This window comes from Vanellus vanellus (assembly GCF_965231255.1).
Source record: "Vanellus vanellus genome assembly, chromosome: 1".
NCBI lineage: Eukaryota > Metazoa > Chordata > Aves > Charadriiformes > Charadriidae > Vanellus > Vanellus vanellus.
The window spans coordinates 42,899,373-42,925,057 of record NC_138905.1 but is presented as its reverse complement, the minus strand read 5'-3'; the positions used below and the strand labels follow the sequence as shown (position 1 = coordinate 42,925,057).

Genomic DNA, 25,685 nt, shown 5'->3' with positions numbered 1-25,685 from the left:
GAGCTGTGACGTGGTACTTGGCTTTTGCCACTGAATGTTGTTGGATACTATTTGGCCACCATTACCTAAGTTATGTTTCCTGCTGCCTGAATAAAAGAGCCTGTGTGGCAAAGCCAGTTTTCTATAGAGCTTGGGGTTAAAAATAAATGAGTTGCAATGAAATGAAACCTATGAAGAGGAAGTCTTTGGAGCAACCAGCCCTTAGGTGTGAGTGGGGAAACACGACACCATGCGTGCTGGATTCTTTCGCCGGCCAGCAGCAGTACGGGGAGAGGCATGCTCAGTGCCCATCGCCTGGAAAATCTACTGGAACAAGTTAAATTTGTGTCTTCTGCTTGTGTTTGAAGTAAGATCCTAATTACAAGTATTACAAATATGATTAAAAGTAGATGAGAACTTGAGTCTTAATATGAGGGAGTGGAGGTAAAAATTTAATATCTGTTTGGGCCATTGGTTCCTATTTGGAACCAAGGGTGAGCCATGTCACGTGTCATTGTGAAGTTGTAAGTGATATGTATTTCATCTTTTTAAGTGCTGCCGTGTATAAATACTAGGTTTTAATTGATGTGACCATAGCTCTGGATTTCAGAAAGCTTCTATTTTCCGGTACTTGGTTTCTTAGTTTAAAACGTGACTTCTTCCTTCCTTGCTCCTTTCACTCTTGTGAGATGGAACTTAGTATGTCATCTGAGCCAGAGATGGGGATTGTCTTTTTGGAGTCCAGTACAGATCTGTTTTATGAATGTAGAGTACAGCTTGATGTGGCAGCATTGTCTAGTGATTGTTCAGAAAAAAAGCCTATTTACACTGTCATTGTTCTGTATAATGTTTGCAGGAAGAAGTTGCACCTTCTTATTTTACATAATCTTTTTAAGATTCTTGAAGATATACTGTCCTTTATTTTGAGGCTGAAGACTAGCTTATCTTTTAGGCTACAGACTGGCCTTTAAAGGTGTGGAGGTCAGACTGGCTTCCATAGAAAGCTTCAGCAAGGTTGTTTAACAGAAATGTATTAGAAAAACTGATGGTGGGGGTTATGTTTGTTTGTTATGGTTACCAGTTTATGCAACCAATTCAGAATTTTAGTGTTGAAAGGCTAGCTCAGCTGTATATAGCACTGGCCCCGAGACGGACTTGTAATTTTAATTATTATGGATTTAATTTATTTCTGCCTTGCACATCACTAATTAACTAGAGGGTCAGAATAAGCCAATCCTTATCATAATGCTGCAATTACAACGTTTTCTGTGAAATAAATTTATTGAGCCTCCAAACATCAGTGGCTTTAAGTTGGAGAATACCAAAATCCAAGTGCGATCTTGGGGAAAAGGCGATAACACTTGGATGTGTTGAGGTTCAAGGGACATCAAAATAAACCTAAAAACTAGCTTTTTGCATCCACCACATGCAAGAAAGGATTTAATAAAGGTACAAAGTCAGCTTAACTAGACAACCTTTCACATTCTCTGTGACTAGATAATTAACATGAATAACATTTCTAGAAAGCCAGCAGTACAACTTTTTGTGGGAGCTCTAAGCTCAACTGCACAAAGGAAACCTTTCCAATTATGGAGCTTCTCAGCATCATAACCCAGGAACTCCTCGTGAAAGTGGCCTTGAGCAGCTCCACATTGCAAACTTTTACTGATTTTCCTCACTTTTCATTGTATATGTTTAAGAAAGCAATTTCTAGACTCTTACTCAACAGCTTGCTCAAATGGATTACTCTGCTTCTCAGATCAGGGTGGGAAATGATCTGAGTGAAAAAAATTTGGCAAGAATTTGCAAGATCAAACCTTCTGAAGGAAATCTTTCTTTTTTCCCCATATACAGTCTTTAATTCTAACTTTCAAAGTCTTTAATTGTCCTTTAATAACATCTGCCAAGATAGTCCTGTGTCTAACTTGTCAATGCTGTCTATTGCATTCGTATGTTGCCTTCTGGTATGTTATATGTTCAGATCATTGTTGGTTTTCTTCTGTGTTATCTGCTAGGCAATGAAACCTTCCTATTTCTCTATGCCTTCAACATACTAAATGGTCATACTGTGATTTTTGCTAAACATTTTATTCAGAATTGTCAGACTTGGAATTGGACTGAAATAATTCAGTAGCCTTTTGATGGAAACTTCAATGGGTTTGGGAAGTTAGCTTTTGCTGTAAAGCTTTGCTTATGTTTGTGGGATGGTGTATTTTTAGGCTCTAGTGAGGCAGAGTGGCCTTGCCGACTCACCAAGACTGTATTTGTTTAAGTGTGGTGCATATAGATGTTAGGACTGCTAAAACATCTTTCAGCTCTAGCAGTAGACACATAGATTGAAAAATGTTAATTTAGCTCATTTTCTGTGTTTGCATTCTGTAGTTGAAAATGTTATTAACCATTAATGGGCAAACTACTAAACTTTTATTGAGCTTACTTTGGGGGGGGTTACTTTTTTTAACCTACCTACGTGTCACAAAAAGGAATCATCGACAAAACTATTTTATTACAGTTAAAAAATGAACATTGAAAATATAGAATCCGAGACTGCATTTTCAAAACCTGTAGAGCAGAACTCTGCTTGTAGATGTAAGCTGTTTATGTTGTTACACAAATTGTCCCTGGTAAATTGGATTCTTGTAAATCTTGTTAACTCAGACTTACATCAGGATACCGCTTTATTGATTTGATAAAATGGATTAATATAGAAATAGTGGTCACTTAAAATTTGGGAAAACAATCAGAAGTCTCCCCAGAAAGGTATTTCAATATTTTCTAGCCTACAAATATGGTGTTAAAACATATTTCAAACTTTTTATGAAAACAGCATAAATGCTTAAATAATAATAAGTTGTGCTAAAGAGAGAAATCTAGTTAAGATACTAATAGTAAAAATTCTGTAATAGGATGTTTGAAAATGTCTGACTTTTCTTTTGTATTCATATTGTCTATTTGTGGCTTTGCTTAATGAGAGTTTGTGCTGTTGTTCTTTGTGTGCCTTTGAGCATATGTTACAAAGTATATATCATGAAATGGTTTTCTAGTTTTCAACTTGCTAGTAAATTACATATGTGTTTATGTGCTCAGGAGATAACCTCCTCTTATTTTTTAAGAATGCGGAGGGGAAAATCCACATGAAGAATGCAAAATTCACAAGATTTATTATAGAAATATTTTGCAATTTTTGTTTTCTGTGGATTTGAAAGAGGACTCTAATTTGCAGATAGCACCAATGAGAGCATCATCCAAACTTAAACAGGAACAAATAGCAGTGGTGCTTGTGTTGACAATATTATATTTAATACCTTAAGGCTGGCAAGTTAGAAGATGATGCATTAAGATTTTGGAGCTCCCGTTTCTTTATTTCTTGTGGGTAACAATGACCTGCACAGAACAAGGTTCCTGGGTCATGAAATCTGCTGCATCAGCCCTCGGTATTTTTCCTGTCTTTATTCAAAGCATTAATGAGATGCAGATGGGGTGAAAACGTGAGTAGTATCTGGGAAAAGGATGTTAGGATGATGAAGATTGAGGAGGTAATTTACAATACTGTAAATCTTTGACCTAAATTAACAGCTTCTTGCTGTCTTCTTTTTTAGTTTCTTTCTTTTTTTGAAGTCAGCTCATCACATAAAGGTAAGCAGTGGAAGTGTGTGCCCAGAAAGAGCTGAGAAAAGAAATGGGATCTGTCCCTCCTTTCCATTAGAGTAGCAGCAGTTGTTAATTCAGTTTGCAATATGATGAAAATGTATTCTGTCTTATGTGACTTGAGAAACAGAAGTGGCTTGGGTGGAGGGAAGTGGATTGACTTGGAAGCAGAATTACAGGTCTGCCAATAATGATGACAGTGAATAGAAAGGAAGAGGTGAAGCTGATTTTGGAGGAGAGTAAGGGCATTTTTGGCTGGGCTGAGCTTGTATTAAGGCTGTTTGTTCTGGAGGAAACGTCTAAAGGACGTGCTAGGACTTTAATCCATAGGAGCCTGCATTTGAGGAGAAAATACGGATGTCACTACTTTTGCGTGTGAGAGAAGGTGGACAGTGAAAAATAGATGTTTTCAAGCAGTAGGTCCTAAAGAACATTTATTACTTGCTGAAGGGATGAGATGCCTTTGGAGCCATAATGACCAAGAAAATACAAGACTTGGACATCACTGTCTAGCTAAAGCATCTAAGAAGTTAAAGGTGGTTTATTGTAGACCTGTACAACTTGCAGCCTTTAAAAGCATTTGTTTCAGGTATTTGGCTCAGTTGACAGCAGCAGTAAGAAATGTCTGGATTTCCTGACTCTCGTCACCCCTGTTCTGGCCCACTGGTGATCAGCGTGCAAGAAGTTCTGGAGATATAACATGAATCTCCTCTTACCAGCTGTCAGGGGAAGACTGATTACTGTGGTCCAGTAGAAGGAAAGATACAGCCCTGTGTCAGTGAACTTGAAGCCTTTTCAAAGTATTGAACTCTTCCTGAGATGGGCTTTGGTTCTTTGGCCCGGTTTCTACCAGGAGGTTATGAGAGCCTGTTTGTTCATGTGGGTGCATGCGACTGAAGCTGCAGCGGAGAGGCGCTGCATTGGAACTGGAGAGAGAAATCCTGCATGCCTGTAGTTATAGCAGATGCATGCATTGACCACAGGGGAGGCTGTAACTCCACTGGTAGAATACTGATCGCTGCTTAAATGCCAGCTCCTGCTTTTGTTTCAGCTAGCAAGTTCAGAGTCATAATATTTCTTTTGATAATGGTATTTGGCTTGCAGATGGTAAAATCTTGCCAATCAATCTGGTTCCAACTCAAGCTGTTGCCTGGGTAGCTGGGTTATATCTAATCTTTGATAATTTCTGGTTTTCTTCTCATGTTTCCTTTGACTTTACTCTCTATATCTAGACAGACTTAGTATTGGAAGTAACTTCATGCAATTGTCTGTTTCCCTCCACTGTATCTGTACTTTGAATAGAGAAGCTGAACAATGGTGTTACGGTTTGAGGAACCCACAACAATTTATAGTTGTTTAAACAATTATTCTATCGCCCGATGACCCCTCCACACCCAGGAAGGGGAATCGGGGAAAAAAAAACAAAGAAATCCAAGGGTTGGAATATAAACAGATTAAATAGAATAAGACTAGATAATTAACATTAGTAACATTAAAGAACCAATATTGATACTGGTACCAGTATAAAACATACAAGGATTATGCTCAGCAAATTCTATCAGTTGGAAGCTGTGCACTCCCAGCAGTGGACAGCAAATATCGGACATTGCGAGTGCTATGGCTTTGGAAAGAAGGGAAGGGCTCAGGGGTCCGGCACCGGGTCAAGAAGTTCTCAGGATCTCAGCTGTCAAGGAAGAGAGAGAACTCCTCAACAAACTTTCTAATTTATATTGAATGTGCTATTCATAGTGTGAAATGATTCTGTTGGCCATCTTGGCTCATGTGCCTGGGTCTTGCTCCTCTTCATGGCCGCACCTGGCTAATTTGAAAACACTGAGACCTTGAAACCCACATACTACAGCTGGCTACGAAGTAAATATTTTCACAAATTCAGACACTAGAGTGTTCTAAAAGTGTGGTTTTCCCAAGTGTTAGAAGAGACTTTACTGGAAAGTAAAATTACTGCAAGAGAAATTAGTCCTGTGTTACTCAAACCAGGCCAAACAGCTAAATAATTTACTATCTTGACACATTAAGAGCAACTGACTACAAAGCATATCATGCTTTTTTACCTCGCTTCATCTTTCCATAAGACTGTTTCACTCTCTCAGCACTAGAGAAGAAACTGCTAGTGGGCTTTTTGAGGCTGTCCAGCAAGCTCAGTTTTTTAATAACTCCACATTAACAGCAAATATTACTTCTGAAGTCAGACACTTTTTCTGTAGAGTAAGTGTGTCTAATGTCTTAGAAAAACGTTAACGCTTTTGCGTTCTCCTGCCACGCGGGAATTCTGTTCAAGATGTCGCAAGCCCTTGCACTTGGAGAGTCTTGGTCTCTCTTGCTGTATTCTTGGGAGGTGTTTTAATTTGTCTTACTTTGTCTTTTGATGCTGAGGAAGTATTTTGTAATCAGCAGTGCGTAGGAGCCATGTGGACTGGTTCTCTAGGTAGTTCTGGGTTAATATCTATTGTACTGCTGCAGGGACCTGACCCCAGTGACACAGGTGGCCACTTTTCAGTTTTCTGACAGAGCATACCTCATGGACGCGAAGCCTCAGTTCCACAAAATTGTGCAACTGATTTGGAACAGCTTTAGTGATGCTTGTCTCAAACGGGATGTGAGTGTGTTTCTTGTCACAGTAATCAAGGAAGGAGTTTGACCCCTAAATAGTCTGCTTGTGTTACCAGACTGGATTTCTTGTGAAATGTTTTAAATTCTGCTGTGTGTGCTTAGCCTTCTGCATCTATTATCTAGACCTCATGCTTTCTTACTATAATGCATGCTCTGGCACATTCCTCTCTGCAAGTCATTGTATGTTTATTAAAACTTGCCATTTCTGAAATGCTACTCCACCCAGTACTTGTGGCTTGGGTAAATTGCATGTACTCCTTTCTGTGTGGATTACAGCTTTATGAAAGCTTGGTACAGGGTTTGAAAGGCACAGCAGGGCTGATTACTGCGAAACTTCTCGAGCAAGTTCTCTTTCTCCATGACAATCCCTGCAGAGCTGGCCTACTTGAGCCTGAACTGTGACCTTGAGAGTTTCATAAGGGCCGAGATGAAAACTGTTGAAAGCTGAGCAGTGATCAAGCCTATTTACTTTGGGTGGGAGGAGCTGAGCAGGAGCGGTGGCAGCAGGGAGGTGCAGCCAAGTGCAGTTGCCAGCAGGGCACTGGGAGCCTTGGTGTTCATTCATAACCACTCTCAGGCGTGCCTCTGGAATTGCTCCTCAGCTGAACTGCACCCGACTTGGAAATACCAGAGAACAGAAGAATATTTGGTGAAAGAAACTTGCCACTGTAAACTACTGACACAACTTGTAGCCTCATGGTTCAGATGTCTTTTTTCTGAATCAAATACTGGTGTCTGAAGGCAAGTATATCTTTAATACCCCTTTTGTTAAATAGGAGAGAAACACTTTCACTTGAAGTCCCTGTGCAAAAATCAAGTGTTGGATAAAACTCATTTATAGGTATGATAGTCTAGCAGTTTCCTTTTTCTGTTTTCTGCATGCCGCAAAGAGTCTGTGTATACTGCATGTCGAGAATTATTTATGACATTTTCTTTTGTTGGACTGGGGGGAGAATTCTACTGGAAAACGTAGCGTTGTTGAGATGTCAGGGCAAATTATTGTCAGACTTGAAGGGCAAGTCTAAAAAGCTTCTGTCTTCTCTGCTACACCATCGGTTTTCCTTCTTCCTTCTTCTCCCTTTGCTTTCACAGAGTTTGTTTTTAAGAAGATTTTGGGTTTTCCTTGTATACCTCTAAGGGGAAAAGGAATATTTTTGTAATTTGCATCACTAGATAGTCTTAGTTGTATTATTGCATCAGTATCAGTTTGTATAATGTGTTCATTATTTTAAACTTCTAACATCTGTATAAAAGGATTATTACATTTAACATTCCTCAGTTGTATAGTTCAGCATATATTTGATTTGAGTTCAGTTTCCATGCTTAGAATTCATACCTGTACGGTTCAGAGAGATCTTTTTTGATAAGCGTATGGTTTTTTCAGCTGTAAATATTTTTCTATTGAAGAAATGTTTTAAATCTAAAACCAGGCTTTGTCAAAAGTGTTCACATGCTGTTGGAATTGCCTTTGTTTTGTATACTGAGATTTAAGTTTTGCCCCAGGCAATATCCTGGAAGAATGTCTTAAGCACAGGATTATGATTTGGTTTTCAGCCAGCATTTACTACTGAAGAAGCCTGATGGAGTAACTGATATGAGAAATGCATTCTGTCCTTCAGAAAATGTATAGAGCAGATAAGTTTTCCTCCTCTAAAGAGACGTTCAACAGATTGACTGAGAATCAAACAGATTGACTGAGAATCAGTCAACCCCCCCACCCCGAGATAGATTAACTAAATATTTGAGTCATGTTTGTTTCTTCTTCCTACTGATTTAGGTATTATATAAAACAGAGAAACCAGGAGAGTTTTTCTCCCTTTCAGGGGCATATTTAGTCTAGTGCCTGCTTCCATGGAGTACTTAACTTTTGTTATGAGGAATCTTATTTTTTCATGTATAGATAACACAGTGGCACACACCTCATGCATTCAGGCTACAGTGCAGATACTTTCCTGTTTATGCAGGCTTTTCAGGTATGTCTACTTCTGAAGTTGGACTTGGCTGTAGTTCTATTTGTGGGTATTTTGAAACCATGTAAACTTCCAAGCTGTGCATGTTAGTGCATTTTCTAAGTATATCAATTATTAAGACACTGGAAACTGATATCAAAAGGATAGATGGCTTCCTGGGACGTTAGTCTAAGATCTCCTAATGAATTATACTAATTCCAGTTTTATCAGTACACTGGCCTATTCTGTCTGAATTTATTTTGGGGGAGGGGAGAAGAGGGAAAAGGGAATTTTGTGTGTGTGTGTGTCTAATATTTTGTAGCTAATGAAGTGCACCTTTCCATTGTCATGTACAGAACATGCAAATAAAAAGCACTTCCAACTACTTAAAAGTTCCTCTGTGTCCTTTCAGGCATCAAATCAAAGAATTAAAAGGGCTTGTAAGAGCTTTGGGTGCTGAGTGTGTAGAGAGCAGAAACCCCTTTAATGTCGCAGGCTGATGCTCAAGAGTTACAGTAAACTTTAGCCTAGAATCACGCCATGGAGAAGAATGCTCATCTTTATTAAATGTTACAGATTCCTTTTGATCTAACAGCCTTTCAGGTGCATGTCAGCTACCTCTCCAGCAACGTAGACTGCTTTGAAGTAGTTGAAGCAAATGAGCATGCGTATACAAGTGTTAGGAGGCATAATAAATCACAAGCTGTTGAAAAGTTGGAGAACTAGTGAATTTTTACAGCCAAACCATGTAATTCACTGTTTTAGCACTGTAGGTTTAAGTGAAATATGAAGATGACTTGGTGGAGGGGAAGAAGATTAAAGAGGAAGCTTAAATTAGATTTCTTTCTTTTCCCCCTCCTTTGCGGTGGTGAGACAGTCATACTTTGGCAAAAGGCACAGTTTGCCTCTCCTATGTAGCTGTTGAGTTAAAGATGACGGTACTTATTCAGAATACCCAGCTAATGGCTTCCTTGGTTGGAAGATAGCTTCAGAGACGGGAAATGTAACATTATCCTTATTGAAATTCTTAATTTTGTCTACCCAAAGATTTCAATTTCACTTCTAAGTGGAGAAAAGGGCATAGGAAGGAGAAAGAGTTTTTTAATCTGTTCTCATTTACAGTTTGGCTATGTGAACAGTGTCAAGGGATCTGAGAGGGCATGGAGAGAAATAAGGGAAAAACCTTCAGCATTACATTGTTTCTTCAAACCCATGGATGTCTGGCCACTTTTTAGTAAAATGAACATACTGTGGCAGAGAAGGCTGTTGTGAAAGAACCTGGTAGGCTGGCAGAGTCATGCTCAGTAGTGTCTCCAGAACTGGCTGGGACAGTGGCTGGAGAGAGGTGCAGACAAAGCAGTGTGGGTGGCTGGTGGTGGAGCCTCCCGTTAGTCTGTGCAACCCTGCCATTCTGGTACAGGACACGGACAGTGGTGTCAGCAGAGCATCCCTGGGCAGGGTCACAGCCCTGTCTCTGAAACATGAGATAACAGACCCGTTAACTGGGCAAGATAGCTCTGTAATGAGAGGATACAGTTCCTTCTGTGTGTAAGGGGAGTTTTTCTACTGCAGCTTTCTCTTGATTTTAGTTAGAAACAATAAAATGCATATTCTGAAGAGATTTGGACCAAGGTAGGTAGTTTGCTCTGCTTTGTAGTTGAGAAGACAGATTTGGAGAAGTGATGTGGAACTGTGTTTATTTAAATTAAAAAAAAAAAAAAAAAAAAGAAGAAAAAAGTTGTGTTCTCCCTCCTTGCATTTCCTCCTCGTTGCCCCACCATTCTACTCCTTAAGTTTTTCAGTTGCTCTTTCTGTTCCTTCCGGGACATCTGGACAAGGACTGCTTCAGCTGAGGGAAGTATGAGACATAGTAATGGATAAATGGAGACAAGCCTGAACACAAGACATGCTCATTCAGTTTCTCCCCCTCCCTGTGCCCAAGTGAATAGAGTATTTCACTTCTTGTACTAAAGAAGTGAAGGTTATGTATCACATATAATGGTTTCTATTGATGGCTCATATTTGGGTTTTTCAATTACAACTTTTTTCCTTGGCGTGTATTGGGACATTAGTCTGTTAAGAGGCATGAAGAAATTCTAGTCATTCATAGGATACTGCAAGCTACTATGTTTCATTATCAGAAAAAATATTTTCAGTGTGTTCTGTATGTATCTTAGTGTATGTATCTATAGGTACTAATGTACATACTCTCTGCACAGTTAAAACCTTTCATGGAGGTTATAAAATACTTCAGTCTACTGTATTATCCTTGAACCAATGTGAATCCACAAATAGTAAATACACTTCTTTGCATAAGCAGCTGGGGTAAACAGTATTATTTGAGGATTAATCAAATTCACACTACCATTGATTTAATTTGTGTTATGTGTTTCACGTCCCGCAAGAAGAGGAGTCCTCTAGTATGGAGTAAGGGAGAATGCAAGTTCCTATTTTCAAGCCAATTCTTTGTGTCTAATTTTTCAGCTTTCCAGCAAACAGAGTAGGTTTCAAAATGTATTTTGTTAGAAATAAGGTGTCATAGGGAAAATGGGATCAGCAAATAAGAACAAGACAGGAATGAAATTCCACATATGGAAGAGGGTAACCACGCATGCTAGTCATCAGGGCAAAGAAGCAGCTGATCTAATGAGGAGTGGATGAAGGAGGTTAGGGAGAGCTTATTTGACTTTATCCTGGTAGCTATCAGCAAGAGCAGTTTGGATCGGTTGATTTCTAGTCTTGAAACACAATTTACTTGGATTTTTTTTTTTATGTTTAAAATTTAAGTTGGTTTATTTAAATGTTTTATTCATTGCATAAAACATTTGGGGCATTAACAGTAAAAACCCTTTTTTGTGGAGCTTATTTTGTGCAACTTTTCCAGGAGTCCAGCTGGTTTGTATATATAAAGATGGTAGAGTCTTAGAGAAGAAAAAGCTATCACCTCACCTTTTAAATAAAAATAAATAATGAAGATGTAGAAGCCATGGCAATCAGCTGATGAAAACTAGCTAGGTAGGTGCCTAAACAGGCACTTCAACATGGCTGTGTAACACAAAACATGAGCTCCTTTTTCAGATTTCCCATGGTGTACCACAATATCAAACCAGGAAGCCATGTAGCTCACGACTTGTGCTTTGTGCAATATAAATTCAGGACTTGAAAGACTCAGGAAAAACGATGGATTTAATTAATCCTTAAAACCTAAATAATCACCCTTTTTGTGTCCTTGGAAAGCAGAGATGAGTAGGACCAAAACTGAGATGTAAAAAATGAGATGCAGTGTATATGTGGAAAAGAGGAGCTGAAGCAAAGCCATTCTGCTTTGTGTTCTAATGGGTTTGACAAGAGGAGTATAGTGTTGCTTGGCTTGCTGCTGATTTGGCAGCCTCTGTCTCTTCGCTGCATTTTTCACATGTGCCCTTCGTTTGTTTCTTTTTTTTTTTTTTTTCCTTTTGTATCTTACTCATCAGAATGTGAGGTAAAAGGCTGTTACTGCAACACTCTTGTTCCAACCAGCTAATGCTAACCAGCTTTCACAGAGAACATAATCCTTACACAAACACCTTAACTCATGAAGGAAGAGGGTCCAGTGCGACGTAGGTTTTCTTCATGTGCTGGGATTTCATCTGTGTTTTCTCCAAGAGCTGATGGCCGAAAGCTTGTCCGGAATGCTTCATTTGGAGGATATAACGAACTCTCTCCTGCTTTACCAGGTTTGTTTTGGTCTTGCATTTCTTAAAATCTACAGAAGACAATATAATTTCCTCTTCAATTTTTCAGCTTGAATGAAAGTAATGTACTGAGATGTTGGTAGAAATCTGAAATACTGCTTGTATAACAGCTCTCTGTAATAGCAAGATTTGCAGATAGGCAAGCGAGTAAGTTAGCTTACACCACAGCAAATCTACCTTTAAAAGGCATTTGTATATTTGGTACTGACTGAAATATTTGTTTTGGTTGTTCAGGCTTTTATGACTGAAGTTCTGTGATGTGGTTGATAAACGCTTTCCTCCCTTGTACTTTCCGCTCCCCCGCACACAATGCACTTGCTTTAAAAGAGTAAGGTACAGTTTTAATTTAGCTTCAACTTCTGCAGAATCTGCATGTTTGTCAGTGGCTTGACACAAAATGACAAGATCGAATGAGTTAGGGCTAACAGCATAGCCTTGCTAAACTCTGTAGTGCAAGATTTTTAAGCCATTTAACACCAGAAAGGGCTTGAATCTCCTTTTGCTCAGATCTGTTGTCTCCTGAAAATCAGTACTGGAATATTGAAATGAATTTCTAGAGTTTCATTGTCCATAATGTGCACTTCTGATATAGGTACCTGAATTTCAGCAGTTTACTTCAGGGAACTGTGATGCTTGAAAGTGTGTTACAAGGTCACCTCTTCCTGAAAGGGGACATTGTAGAAATTGTACATTCTTACCAGAATTACCCTGTATGTGTGACTTGTCTTGTGCATGCGCACATACGCGCTTTGTTGTGTACTCCCATGGGGCCAGAATGCTGGGGGGGGGGGGGGGCAGCGCAAGTAAAATAGTTTTCACTTTTTATTGTATGCCCTCTGCAGAATGGCTCACTGAATTTGTAAGCTGTGGCTCTGAAGCCATGGAAAAGAGTTGGGGTGCAGAGTATAGGGGAAGTGGCAGGTGGGGATTAGGGAGCTCTCTTCATCGCTGGTTGGTGCTGCCTTGCAGAATCACTGGAGCAGCATGTTCTGCCTCAGGCAGGTGGGGGCAATTGCTTGGGACACCACATTCTATTAAACTTCATGTTTTACCCTATAACATTTCCTTTCACTCTGCTTCAGGAAATGATTAGCCTTTTACCAAGAGTCTAACACTGAGTTTTATTCAAGCTGCTCAGGAAATAAAGATCTCAAAGCTTGAAAGCATGGAGTTGGCAACTAGACAGATCCTCCCTACCTTTAAAATAAATGCGTGTCATCTGGTAATTACTGAAACAAAAACGGATTCATTTCCTATTTGCCTTCTTCCTGTTTAGAACCCTACGTTAAAGCTAATCGCTGTCCATAAGTGGACAATGAATGACTTCTTAAAATGCAGAGCAAATGTAAGACAGTTTTTAATGGAAAAAAATCAAATGTGAATATATAACTAAAAAATGTTTTATCTTTTGGAAACTTCCACATATCTGAAGAATTTAAACAATATTAACATGCTGGAAGGTATACTCTTTTAGTTTGGTTTAAGCACGGATTAGTTAATTGTCTGTGTAAAAGATACTTGTGTATAGTTACAGTGAGGACAGTCTTTAGTAATTATTTTTTATTTTATATGGTGTTTGCAAAAGAAAACATGACCATGAGAAAATATATAAAAGGACTTTGCCTTTCTGATTACCTCAGTTTCAAAATCTATGGAGGAATTTCAATTAGTTAATATGGGATTGTATTCTTAAAACTGGTTGTCACCAAGCTTTTGAAAGTCAGTTAAAAAGACTATTGTCTCCTGCGTTAAATTTTTCCTTTTTTTTCCTGCCACATTTATTATATAACACCAGTATTGGTACCTCCCACTAAGTATAGCTCATAGTTCTTCCAGAAGCATATAGTTTTTCAGCTCAGTTATTTGTTCTTCACAACTGCACATGCACAGCAGTAATGAAATCAGTCTGTTCTTTACTTTTCATTCGGAAGTCAGTAATATTGTTGCTTGACTTGCTATTTGTGATCTTTTCATGGATTGCATTGCTTTTTTACTGGTGGTTCTGTTTGTTGGAAAAAAGCCCCCAGTGGATAGTTATTCTTCCTTTTCGGATGAATTAGATCTATTGTTAAAAAGTAACATGTTTTTCCTGATTTATTTTTTTAAGGTATTGTAATTGCAAATGGTATTTGTTGAGAGGTATAAAACCAGTATTTGAGATGTAGGAGATGCTATATGTTTGGTTTTGGTTTTTCCTTTCCCTCAAGATTGATTGAAGGGACAGATTGTGGGTGAGACTGTAAAGAATGATACTTGTGTCATGCTTCAAATTTGAAATCTCTTAAGCAGTTTTGTTTTAAAATGTACCTTACCACAGACTTTATCCTAAAGATTCTTTAACGCTAATCTTACAGTGTATATACTCCTCATTTTTTGTCAAAGATGATGTTTTGGAGGATTTTTTTCTTTTGGTATTGACTGCATATTCTGGCTCAGTCTGTAAAGTAGCGCAGTTTGATTTTGTTTCATTGACGCCGTGTGTGTATAGAGCTCTGGTTGTTCCAGTTGCATGCAGTTGTCAGGCTCTTGCATCTGTCTGAAAGCTCATCATGAGTTTTCATGTAGTTTTCTACCTGGAAGTTTTGGAAGGAGTTGCCCAGTGCTCACAGTACAAACGTACTAATGAACAGTTTCCCTTGACTTCTAAGGTCACACCATGAACTGCAGCTGACTGCATTGGCATTGGGATCAGCTTTCAGAGCCCATGGGGCCTGTGATGTTAAGACAAGGAAGGTCACACTGGGCAAAAGTCTGTTAAGACATACTGTTGCTCTGAACACAATCCCTAATGCCCAGAACTGCTTTAGAGGCTACAGCAGTGGAGCTTGTGTTTAAAATATTTTTTTTTCAAATGTGCAAGTGTCTTAATACTGGGAGCTCAATGTGCAGCTCTAAAGGTTGATTCAAATGACAATTGCTTGCTATCTCCCAACTCTGAAGATTCCTTTCAGGATTTTAGGTAGAAAATGATACACAAATTCAAGCAATTTAATAGAGAGGAAGTTACAGAAGGGGAATGCATCTTCAACACCTGAATTTCTGCATTGTGAAATGTGAGCTCAGGTTATCTTGTTAAAGAGTTCCTGATTGAATTACAGGATGGGACACAACAAGTAAGCTAAAATATTAAGCCCCAAACTGCTGCTGGTAAATGTTGAAAAACTTGAAAGAAACACATTTTTATTAGAACCTGCCTCTAGCCTCTCATACCCTGGCAGTCTCTGCTGCAGACACTGACTCAATGCCTTTTTGTAGTACAATTTTCAGTAACTCTGGGGTGAACAAAACTACAAAAAGAGCAGTAACACAAAGCATCACTTAGAGGCACAGCTTTCTTGGCTTTGTTGTTATCTTTGTCAGAAATCCATAGAGAAAATTGTTCTTCGTAACTGGTAGCAGGAAGGGAGAAAACAGTGTCTCTTATTGCTGATTCTGTGAAAATAATTGTTTTGTTGTTGTTTCCTTACCCAAATATTTCCACAGTAAAGTGTATATTGTCCTTAGCTTGGGCCCATATATAGCTTTTTATGATGTTTCAGTGCACATTTTGCTGCAGGTATTAGTATCAGTCTGTTCCTGTTAGAAGAATTAAGACTACCTATGGTATTGACGTCTCTCCATCTTAATAAAGGCTCCCTGGAAAACGCGTCCTTACAGTGGCTGAGGCTATGTCTGGATCAGCACCTGAATTATGATTTATTTGTTAACATACTTTTTAGCACACGGGGAGAAAAGCCTTCTGTCTGTATGCTGACTGAAGTTATCCCGTCTACAGAGAGGGAGGTTACAGGTAGGACAGTGTGGGATGTGAAGCTGACTGGTTGGGTTTCCTCACAGACCAAGATGGAGCTGTGCAAGGTGTTCCAGGATCTGCAGCACCCTGACTTGGATTCACCAGCAAACCCCTGGGACAGCCCTTTGCTGTGCATGTGAGTGAGGAAGGGAACAGTGAGTGCGGTGGCGTGTTTACAAACCAGCAAGCACGCACACCTCTCCTGCTCGAGGCATGGGAAGCAAGCTGGTGGAATTCACGGAAACGCCACTGAACTTTGGCCTTTGTGTCTGATTCTCTGGGACAGAGCAGTTCTTTCTGTTTTCATTTATGCTTGGTGATACCGATGAAAAGCTTGTTTATGAAAATAAAAACATATGTTTGTTAGATAAGGATGTGTAAAGCTCTTAAAACTGTGCTTTAGAAAGCAAGCTGTGAATTATAGCTTCTCTTCTGTAAGACCAATCCTGACTTAGCACTTCCTCATTGATTCCCATCACTGAGTCTTCTGTATATGCCTATAAATAAATAAGTATAAATGGGAAAACCATTAGAAAATGCCTGCATTACATTTTCAGTGGGAATTGATTCCTAATGAGGGATTTTATTTGGGTATGGGAGTGAGGAGAAAACGTCATTACTGTGGTTCTGGTGTGTGTTTGACTGCCTGAGACTGGCATTGTCTAGTAACTTCTCCGTGAACTACGGCAGGTCTATCCTCTAAGGTTTGAAGCAACCTTTGTTTTGTTTCAGCACCTGATGACTGGTGCTGTAGAAAATGTGCTTTTGTATTTGGTGTTATGTAGGAAATGTGGCTTCTGGCCTCTGGATTGTGACGGGCCTTTTTGGTTTTTTCTGAATTCTCTATTACTACAACTCTTCTGCCTGTTTAGGTACTTCTTCCCTGTGGTCAAGTAGTCTTCTGCATTGTAGGTTTTCATTAGCTGAACAAACCTGTCACGGATGTGTTGGAAGAATTTCAAAAGGAAGGGTTGCATGAACTGTGCACGAAGGGGCCGCTATAAAGATGTGTAAAGGTTTCTTTAAATGCATGTAAGGTTTACTTTGTGTAAACATAAAATGAAATATCACTATATTGCATTATATAATTTTTAAAAGTCTGGTCTTAAAAAAGAATCTCTGCAAAAGGTATTAAATATAAATACAAACCCCCAAAAGACTGATTACCAGACCAAAACTAAGAGGAATCTCAAATTTCTCATGTAACCTGAAGACCAACCTAATGCCTTTATAACTTGGTGAAACTTTGCAAGATATGTATTTATGACAGATGAATCAGTCCTGTCCTAAGAGTTTCTGGGTATTGTAAGTTGTGGAAGGGTGACGATACTGATTTAAAAAAAAAAAAAAAAAAATCCTACACTAAACAAACTATTCAACACTGCTATAGAGAGTTTAATCAAAATTCTTTTAAAGCTCATGAAGTGTCCCCACACACTCTGCTGAAGAATGTGAAATCAACTGTTTCTCTGATAAATCTTCTCATTTTAGAGATCCGAGTACCAATTTCTGTTTCAAAGATGGGAACATGTTCAAAGGGAAGCTCACAAGAGTTTTGGCCGCTCGTTTCTGCAATTTATCTGCTGAGGTAGTGCCCTCTGGTGGGCTGAAGCTTTAGGGTACCGCTGTTGGAGCCACACAAGGCTTCTCAGCTGCATGGATTGTGCCTGAAATTCATGTATGACTTTTGTATTTATCTGCCTTCTATCTGGAGGGCATGTAAATGATGGCATTTTTACTTACTCAGATAAACGCATTGTGCAGTTTGTTTTATTCCTGTTTATAAAAGCTTTATGCTACCACTAACCTCTTCAAAGAAAATGAATCACTGATATGTCCTCTCTAGTAACCAGAGTAGATTATTTGTCCTTAAGAGGATGCTAGGTTCTTGGTACATGTTCTGTGGCACATAGCAGCTGCGCAGCAGCACTGTTGCCAGTTGTGACCCCCCTTTCCATTGTCACACATATACTGACTACAGCCATTGTCTCACTTTGCTTTTTGGATACTGGGGAAGTGTGAGTCACTCACAGAAGATAAATGTGGGATTTCAACAACTGTTTTAATATAAAGCCTTGTACTTACCCTTATGCAGTGTCAAGTTGAAAGTATAAATTCAAGGCTAATGTAAGCAACCTTTTTCATTTTATTGAAAAAAAAATGACAGGCAATCTTAGTGTTTTAGATTTGGTTTCATGTAGGTGGTATTTAATAATTATCTCTAGCTACAGAAATGAACAAAGCAATAAAAGGCGTTATTTAGTATTCTGCTCTCTGCATGCATGTATGCAGATAGGGGAGAATGAGTAGATAAAAGGACAAAAGTTTGCACATCATATTTATGATTCATCAGGTTATTGGGTCCAGTGCAGCACAATCCAAATACAGTGGACTGTTCTCGCCTCTTAGTGGGTATTAAATTAGTTTATATTGTAGTAGCTGATATGTATTCAACTGGTATATATACATTACTTGAAAGTTCAATTTGCTTGCACTTTTTTATGCTAAACACAATTTGCAAATTTATTTCAACAGCTAGCTCATATTAAATGTTAATGTCTTTAAATAATTTCCAACAATGCTGTCTTTTCTTTAAGGTATTGACAAAGGGAAGGAAGATGTGTCACAAAGCAAAGAGGATACAGCACATTCTATGTCAAAAAGCAAGGTAAGGAAAGCAGCCTCCTAATCTGTCTTAAAAATGTCAGTGTGAGAGGTGGTTGTGCATTTTTAATTAAATGCAATTGTATTTAACTTTAATTGTAGATAGTCTTGAAGATTACTCTTCAGATTCAGCAATAGATAAAGATTAAAGGCACTTTCTTAATATAGTTCTCAGGATGACATCACATGAAAATCCTCTGTTCGAATTAGTGAAGATGAAATGTGGAGTCTTGTCACTGTCATCTTGGGGTGGGATGTTGCCTTGCCATATGTATTGATGGGTGGAGGCCAACTCTTGCTATGGAACAGAATTTAAAATCCTTTTAAGCTGTAAGTGAAGATGCTGTTCACCGAGCTGTAGCAAATCTTATAAGAATGTTAAAAAAACTGTAATTGGAAAAGGCTTAGTTTAATGGCTTAAATTGCCAGAGTAAAACATCATTAAATGTAATCTGTTGTCCTGTCTGTTGCAGAGACTTCAGTACACAGAATTCAAGTATAAAGGCCCATTTCATTGAGGCAATGAGAGTGTAAGGGAAAGCATATTCAGTGGAACATTAAAGTGGATATAATTGCTATACATGTTTATGCGTTCTCATAGTCTTGATAATAGAAATGGAAAAGGCAGAAGCCAGGCAAATTTGTCATAATCATAGTGTAGTCCCAAGACGGAAAAGGCTTACTGAGATGCTGTGAAAACTGAGAATGTCCAAAGTGGAGCTGGGAGATGGACACCACAGTCACCAAAACTGCAGCATCTTAGAGTGGCTAAACTTTAAAAGGAAGAAAACATGAACTACCTGAGCCAACCAAAAAGACTCTTTTTATATAGTGGTCTCCAGAGCTGTGTTTTGTTCTGATCGCTATCACTGACACCAATAGTTTGCAACAGCATTCTTATTCAGAATAAAGTGTTCTTTTCTGATGGTATTGAAATAGTGTGCGCATGATGAGAGATTTGTGTAAAAAGTCATTGTAGTAGCATAGAGAAAAATCTACCATAGCTATCTTATCCTTTTCCAAGTCTTTTTAAATTTGTAGGTTACAGTTATAGAAGCTATCAGACATAGCATCATATAGCTGCTCTGATGCAACCTTCTTTATTTGTCAGCCTATTGTAACTCTTAAAGAGTGTGAACATTTTGGCCAGCAGAAGTGCCTGGCATATCAATGCGCTGAATTTTTATCTAATGATTTTGATGTATTTAGAATGTGGAATTTCAGAAAAAAAATACAATTGGGTGTCTCATAAAACAGGTGTCTCTTTCTCTTCAAGACATTAAAGATGGAAAGACTGCATTTTGCAGAGGGGGAGGTTGTGTATGGTTTGATCACTGAATGGAGTAGCTAAGTTCACTTGTTTTTCTTATTTAGGCATCACTGCAGTCTAGAGTTTAAAGGCTTTAAATTACCCAGCTGCGTGCTTTCCTATTTTCTCCTAGGATGTCCACTGTTTTTTACAGAGGCAAATGCAGTAGCAGACAGTTAAACAGATTGTCAGGGTGCAGCAGGCGTGGGCTGCTCTGCAGGGGAAGGCGAGGACCTGAGCTTGAACACAGCTAGCTCCCAAGGGAGGTTGGGGGAGACGCCTGCTTCTCGCTACTTTCTCGCACGGCTCTTTCCATAGCACTCTGCTGCAGCGTTGGCACTGCAGTCAGTCAGAGCTGGCCCTGGGCACAGGCAGCGCGTCCCTAGGAGACAAAGGGATTGCACTCGAGGCCCTGACACAATTTTTTCTGTGATATTTCATGTGTCAGAGCCTTAAAGAGAAAACGTAAAGAGATACCGAAGGACATCAAAGCAACTTAAAGATTATAGTAGCTTTTCCCTGTTTGAATGATGTCATCAGAATTGCACTGGGGTGAGCAGGTTAGTTTCTGCAGCTGAAGCTGCAGTTCTGTGGTGTGTAGCTAAGCATTTCAAGCTGTTGGTGTCTTACATCTGACTTGGAGTCACAAAACTTTGCATCATTCAGCTTTACTGCATCCTAGAGCCTCACTCATCAGGGAGACCAAGGAAGCATACTTTACCATCCAGCTTGCTTCTGATCAAAATGTTTACATTTGTCCAGAAACGTCTAAATCATTTTTGACTTGGAAATGAAGTTAATACTGTCTCCTTTTAACTTGGATTTATTTCAGACTCTATTAATCATTTATCTTTGACTCTCTAATTTGTTTTTTCCCTTCATTATATTTATTTTTGGTTCTTGTCTTTCTTAAGTCTTTGTGTGCTTTGCCATTACTTTTGTTTGTGTCTTTCCACTATCACAGATGCGACCAATATTCCCACTTCTCCTAACATATTTTTCTTCATCCTTATTTTTGCAATTACTGCATGTAGGGCTTGATAAAACGAGTGGTTCCTTTATAACCCACAAATAAACTTCAGGCTAACAGAATATGGTAACTGTCTGTCACAGCTGTGGAGGTAAAGTAGCAGCCCATCTTTTTAAGTAAGGACGGAAAAGTAGTGATGAGACTTGCCCAGAACCTGGTACTGAATGTACCTTGCTATGAGTTGCAGTAAGTTCTCTTAAAATGTTTTCTTCTTTTAAATTTTGGTCCTATCTACTTTGTGTGGGTATAACACTGAGAAAGTTACTAGCTTAAAAATACACGAATCACTGATCTGTCTCATAATCCATTAGACAGGTAAATATGGACCTTTACTCAGTGTCGTATCAGTGAGCTTTAAAGCTGAGATACTGAGAAAATGAGGTTTTGTAACCTGTGATACTTATGCGTTTGGGACTTTTATACACATGACCTTTAGATTGTATTAGCTTTCTCTTAGTGAGCAACTAGAATATTTATGAATGTTTTACTTAAGTTGCTCCATTATAGCTTGCATAACGGGTTCGTTACCTCTTCTTCTGTAACAGTCATAAGCATTATTCTCTCTTCTGTTATTACATTTAAAGTACTGTATTTCCTCTAACTTCTAGACAGAGGAATTAAATTTCAAGTAGTACGCTTGCTTAAAGCTGAATTTTGAGTGTTAAGAACATACCTTTAAAACTAAATGAAGATGTATCCTTCATTTTTCCAAGACTTATATGGAAGTTAATGAACATTTACTTATTGTTGAAATGATGTTGAGATAAAATTACTTTTTGCCAGTTATTGCATATCTTTTTGACACTGGCTACCTAAGTAGACTCCTTTAAAGTCTTAGTTCTGAATCAAAGGTGTCAAAGTAGGATCAAAGTTAAATTGATTTGTTCCACTTGTAAATCTGTAATTGTTATTTACTTGGTTTGAGCAACTCGTGTTAAGTAAGAGTGCTGAAGTGCAGTCTTTATTATTGCAGTAAGTTTTCTCAAAACATGCATAGTTTTTGACTGTCATTTTATAGTATTCATAAATAGAAATTCAATGAATAGACTTTGCATTGTAGTGTGAGATTTGAAATGACTCATCAGAAATGCTGAACAGCTTGAGAAGCAGTTTTCATAAACTGTCCTTGAATTTACAGGGTTTAGAAGGTTACATTGATTTTTCTTTTTCCTTTTTTTTTTTTTTTTTGACTAGGCAGGAACTTTTGGGTCCATCAGGGTTATATTTCAGTGCACAAAGAAATGCAACTCTTTGTAATATATCTGAAGTTTATATAGAGAGGATACCTACTCAGTGTTCTCTGACTTGCAAGTAGGAATGACATGATAACTCTGTGATAGACTTTTAAAAAAAAAAAAAAAAAAAAGAGAAAAAGAGCTCTGTATCCCAAGTTGAATATTTGGCAGCTCTAGTTCCCTTTCAACTAGTAGGCAAGAGATGCCAAGGAATAAACTTTGAACCTTACAAGATGTGGGGAGAGGCAGGAGGGAGAAATCATGTGATGCTGAGGCAGCGTATTGTCCTGCCATGAATAAGGACTTGGGTTTCATGAACAAACCTGAGTCTTATTCCCCTGTCTGTTGCCACTGTGAGCTTCTCAAAGATGACTTGCGAAGTAATCAGAGCGTGGGATTAGGGAGGAAGGAGCAGAACAAGTGCCATTAGTGGTCAGTTGTACTCCAATGATTTATAGAGGACTGAATCCTAGATTGAAGAGGCTGTGTTTTTCTTCATGGGCCACGGGGTAAGTGCCTCTATAGCAATCCATTCAGAGCAGCTGTCAAGTTATGAATGAGGACATTGGGATTTGTATGTCATGAGTACGACTCCTATGTTTAAACACCAGGATTTTCCTAAAACCGCTCTCTGCTAAAATAATGCCTAACTAGTCAAGACTGTGACATACCAAGTAAGGCTACATGGGCTAAATATTTACTGTATGTAGTTCAGCTTCTGGAGGAATCTCAGACTTCTTTTCCATAAAACTCTTACGAAAAAAGATTCCATAAATAGGTGGTGAACAGCTCATGTTACAAGTTGTGGTTTGTTGGTTTTGGGTTTTTTTTGTTTGGTTTTGTTTTTTTTTTTAAGTGGGAGAAACAATGGAGAAGTGAGTGGGAAGGGGAACCTTACAAATATTAACTGTGCAGGTCAAACACTTTCTGAAGTGCCTGCAACAGTAATATAGCCTTGTATCTATCATTGCCATTTATTTATTATGCATCTTGTGAATTTCAGTCTGAATCCAAGCTTTTCAATGGCTCTGAGAAGGACATCTCTTTATCTTCAAGCAAACTTACAAAAAAAGAATCTCTCAAGGTGAATTAATTTCCAAGTAACTCCACGGACTATAAACGCGTTCACATAGCTTTACCGTATTCTCTAATGAGAAGACAAAAATGCCAAGTAGTGATGAGACCTATGGAATATTTAAGTATTGTGAGAAGTTGTGGTGTTGATTCTCTTCAAATCTTATTGTACTGTTACCTGAGTATGAGCTTCTATAATGCAGTCTTTAAGATGGCACAAGATTATAGGATAATTCAAGTTGGCAGGGACCTTGGGACATGTACATACAATGAAATGATGACTTGAATTATCAAAGTTACAATTTGTGTGCAATACCTGTGTTTTTTCTACTGCCTTCTTCCCCCTGTGTTGTAACAAGACCAAACTTCACTGTTTGGCAGATACCATGTCAGAAGAAACATAAAATTATTTGCCTATAAAAGAGGGAGATACATTGCTGCAAATTTCTGCTGGGGAGTGAAAGTAATTGGTGGGTAAAGACTCCCAATCATATAATGTACCTGTAAATCTGAATCTAGCCCAAATTTGGTTTTGTACTTTACACCAGGAAAGGAAGGGGAGAGGGGGTAGATTGGTTTGGTTGGTTTTCCACCTGTGATTCTAACAGGAGTTTCAAAGTCTTTAGTCTTAAAAGCAAATTGCAGAAGGATCTGAAATTGGTTATATCATAGCTGCTTTTGAAACAGAGCATGAAATAGTTGTTCACACCTTGAAGTCAAATACTGTGTTTTAAAGCTACTTCTCTGTATCTGTATTGCAAACTGAACTTAGCATGTTTTTCCTCAGCTTGTGTTGATAGATGTCTTTTTGTGCTCCGATTACTGACTTATGGCTGTGGCATTGTAAATATTTTTATTATTATTTACAGGTTCAAAAGAAAAATTACAGAGAAGAAAAGAAGAGAGCTACAAAAGAATTACTTAGCACTATCACAGACCCATCAGTTATTGTTATGGCTGACTGGTTAAAGGTCAGAATCCAAGTGTGAAACCTGAGTTGAAGATGTAGCAGCTGCTTGCTGCTTTCTGACTGAAATAGAAAAGGCTCAATCTTTTACTTGCTGTTAATGATTTTTTTTTCTACAAGCACAGCAGCTACTAATTGTGTCCCAGGGTCTCTGTGCTCAAATCCAAGGAGAATAATAGAGGAACCTAGCTCCCACTTACTGTAGTCACCATACTCACATGCATCTTGTGTGTATAGCCATTAACTTCAGATCATTTGGCTTTGTGATTCTTATTTTGTCCTTTAAATTTTACACTTTGAATTGAAGCTCTGTTAGATCCGCAACAATAGTGAAAATGGTTCAGTCATATTAGATATTTGAATACTGATTTCTTTGTGTATTTCTGGAAATTTTCCTTCCCTCTCTTAAGAATTAACTGTCTTCTAATACTGGTACAAAAGGTGAGGAATTAATTTCTCAAAGATAGCAGTCAGTGTCATCAACAGTAATGCAGTTTATATATTTGTATATAGTTACTTAAATTTGTAAATAAATTCCTCAGAAACTGTACAAGAAAAAAGATCTGTTACCCGTTTTTATAGTTAGCTCCAAACAATACGTTGTCTGGAAAAAGTTTCTCCGTTTTTTGCAGAAATCAATGTAAGCAGGCTAAAACATTGTTCAGAGGTCAAGTTTGCATTCAGTCCAACAGACACAGAAGTAATTAAAATCCAGAGCTGACAGAATTGATGCAAGCAGTCTGATTAGATGTGCAAATTCAGGTACTTGAAAGGATCCTGTATTTCACATATAGGTTAAAGGTAACAGCTGTTATAAGGTGTTTTATCTAAGGAATTCAAATATGTCTGAGTTACTTTATGAACATCCTATTTTTCCTATCAGACGTCTGCCCTGTTTTCAGAGGACCTCTGAAAAAGATTATCCTGTCTTCATGCTAGTGATAAAATATGTTCCAGATAGGAAAATTCATGAAGGTTTCAGAGGAATTGTCATACTTGCCACATCTGGATGTGTGTATACCCCTTTGTAGAATAAGTATTTATCAAAAAAGAATAGAAGAGTGAGCATTGAAATTGTACCTTTGTATTGTCTTTAATAAACCTGGATAAACTTTTGGTAGACCTGATAAACTTTGCTTGAAATGAAATAATAATTTCAATTTTCATTTTGTTAAGGGGGATGGTTTTGGTGTTGGCTTCACCGAGATATAACTGTAACTATTTATATTCTAGATTCGTGGTACCTTGAAAAGCTGGACCAAACTGTGGTGTGTACTGAAACCAGGAGTGTTGCTTGTTTACAAAACCCCCAAAAACGGCCAGTGGGTAGGAACAGTGCTCCTGAACGCTTGTGAACTCATTGAGAGGCCTTCTAAAAAAGATGGCTTTTGTTTCAAACTTTTTCATCCTTTGGAGCAGTCCATATGGGCTATAAAGGTTAGTGGTAGCATATATGGTTCCTAACGGATGACTAGCATTAGCCAGCTACAAGTAAAGACAACCTTAATGAAAAGCTGAACTGCATTTTCTGTTATAACTTTAATGGTTTGTTTATTCTGAATATAAGCCTTCGATATCTATTCCACTTCATCACAAAAAGTATTTGATTTATGCTGCTCTGTATACTTAAATAGCTTCAGAAGTGTGATGTGCAGAGGGATGCCATTATAGA

General features: G+C 38.3%; 1 protein-coding gene across 1 annotated transcript in view; it reads left to right on the top strand.

Annotated features, from left to right (window-relative positions):
• Positions 1-25,685, top strand: part of OSBPL8 (oxysterol binding protein like 8) — a 66,069-nt gene that overhangs the window by 13,095 nt on the left and 27,289 nt on the right. The window contains exons 5-8 of the mRNA XM_082498826.1: positions 18,332-18,402; positions 22,976-23,056; positions 23,916-24,017; positions 25,247-25,450. Of these exons, the coding sequence (XP_082354952.1) occupies positions 18,332-18,402; positions 22,976-23,056; positions 23,916-24,017; positions 25,247-25,450 (458 nt within the window). The remainder of the gene's footprint in view (positions 1-18,331; positions 18,403-22,975; positions 23,057-23,915; positions 24,018-25,246; positions 25,451-25,685) is intronic.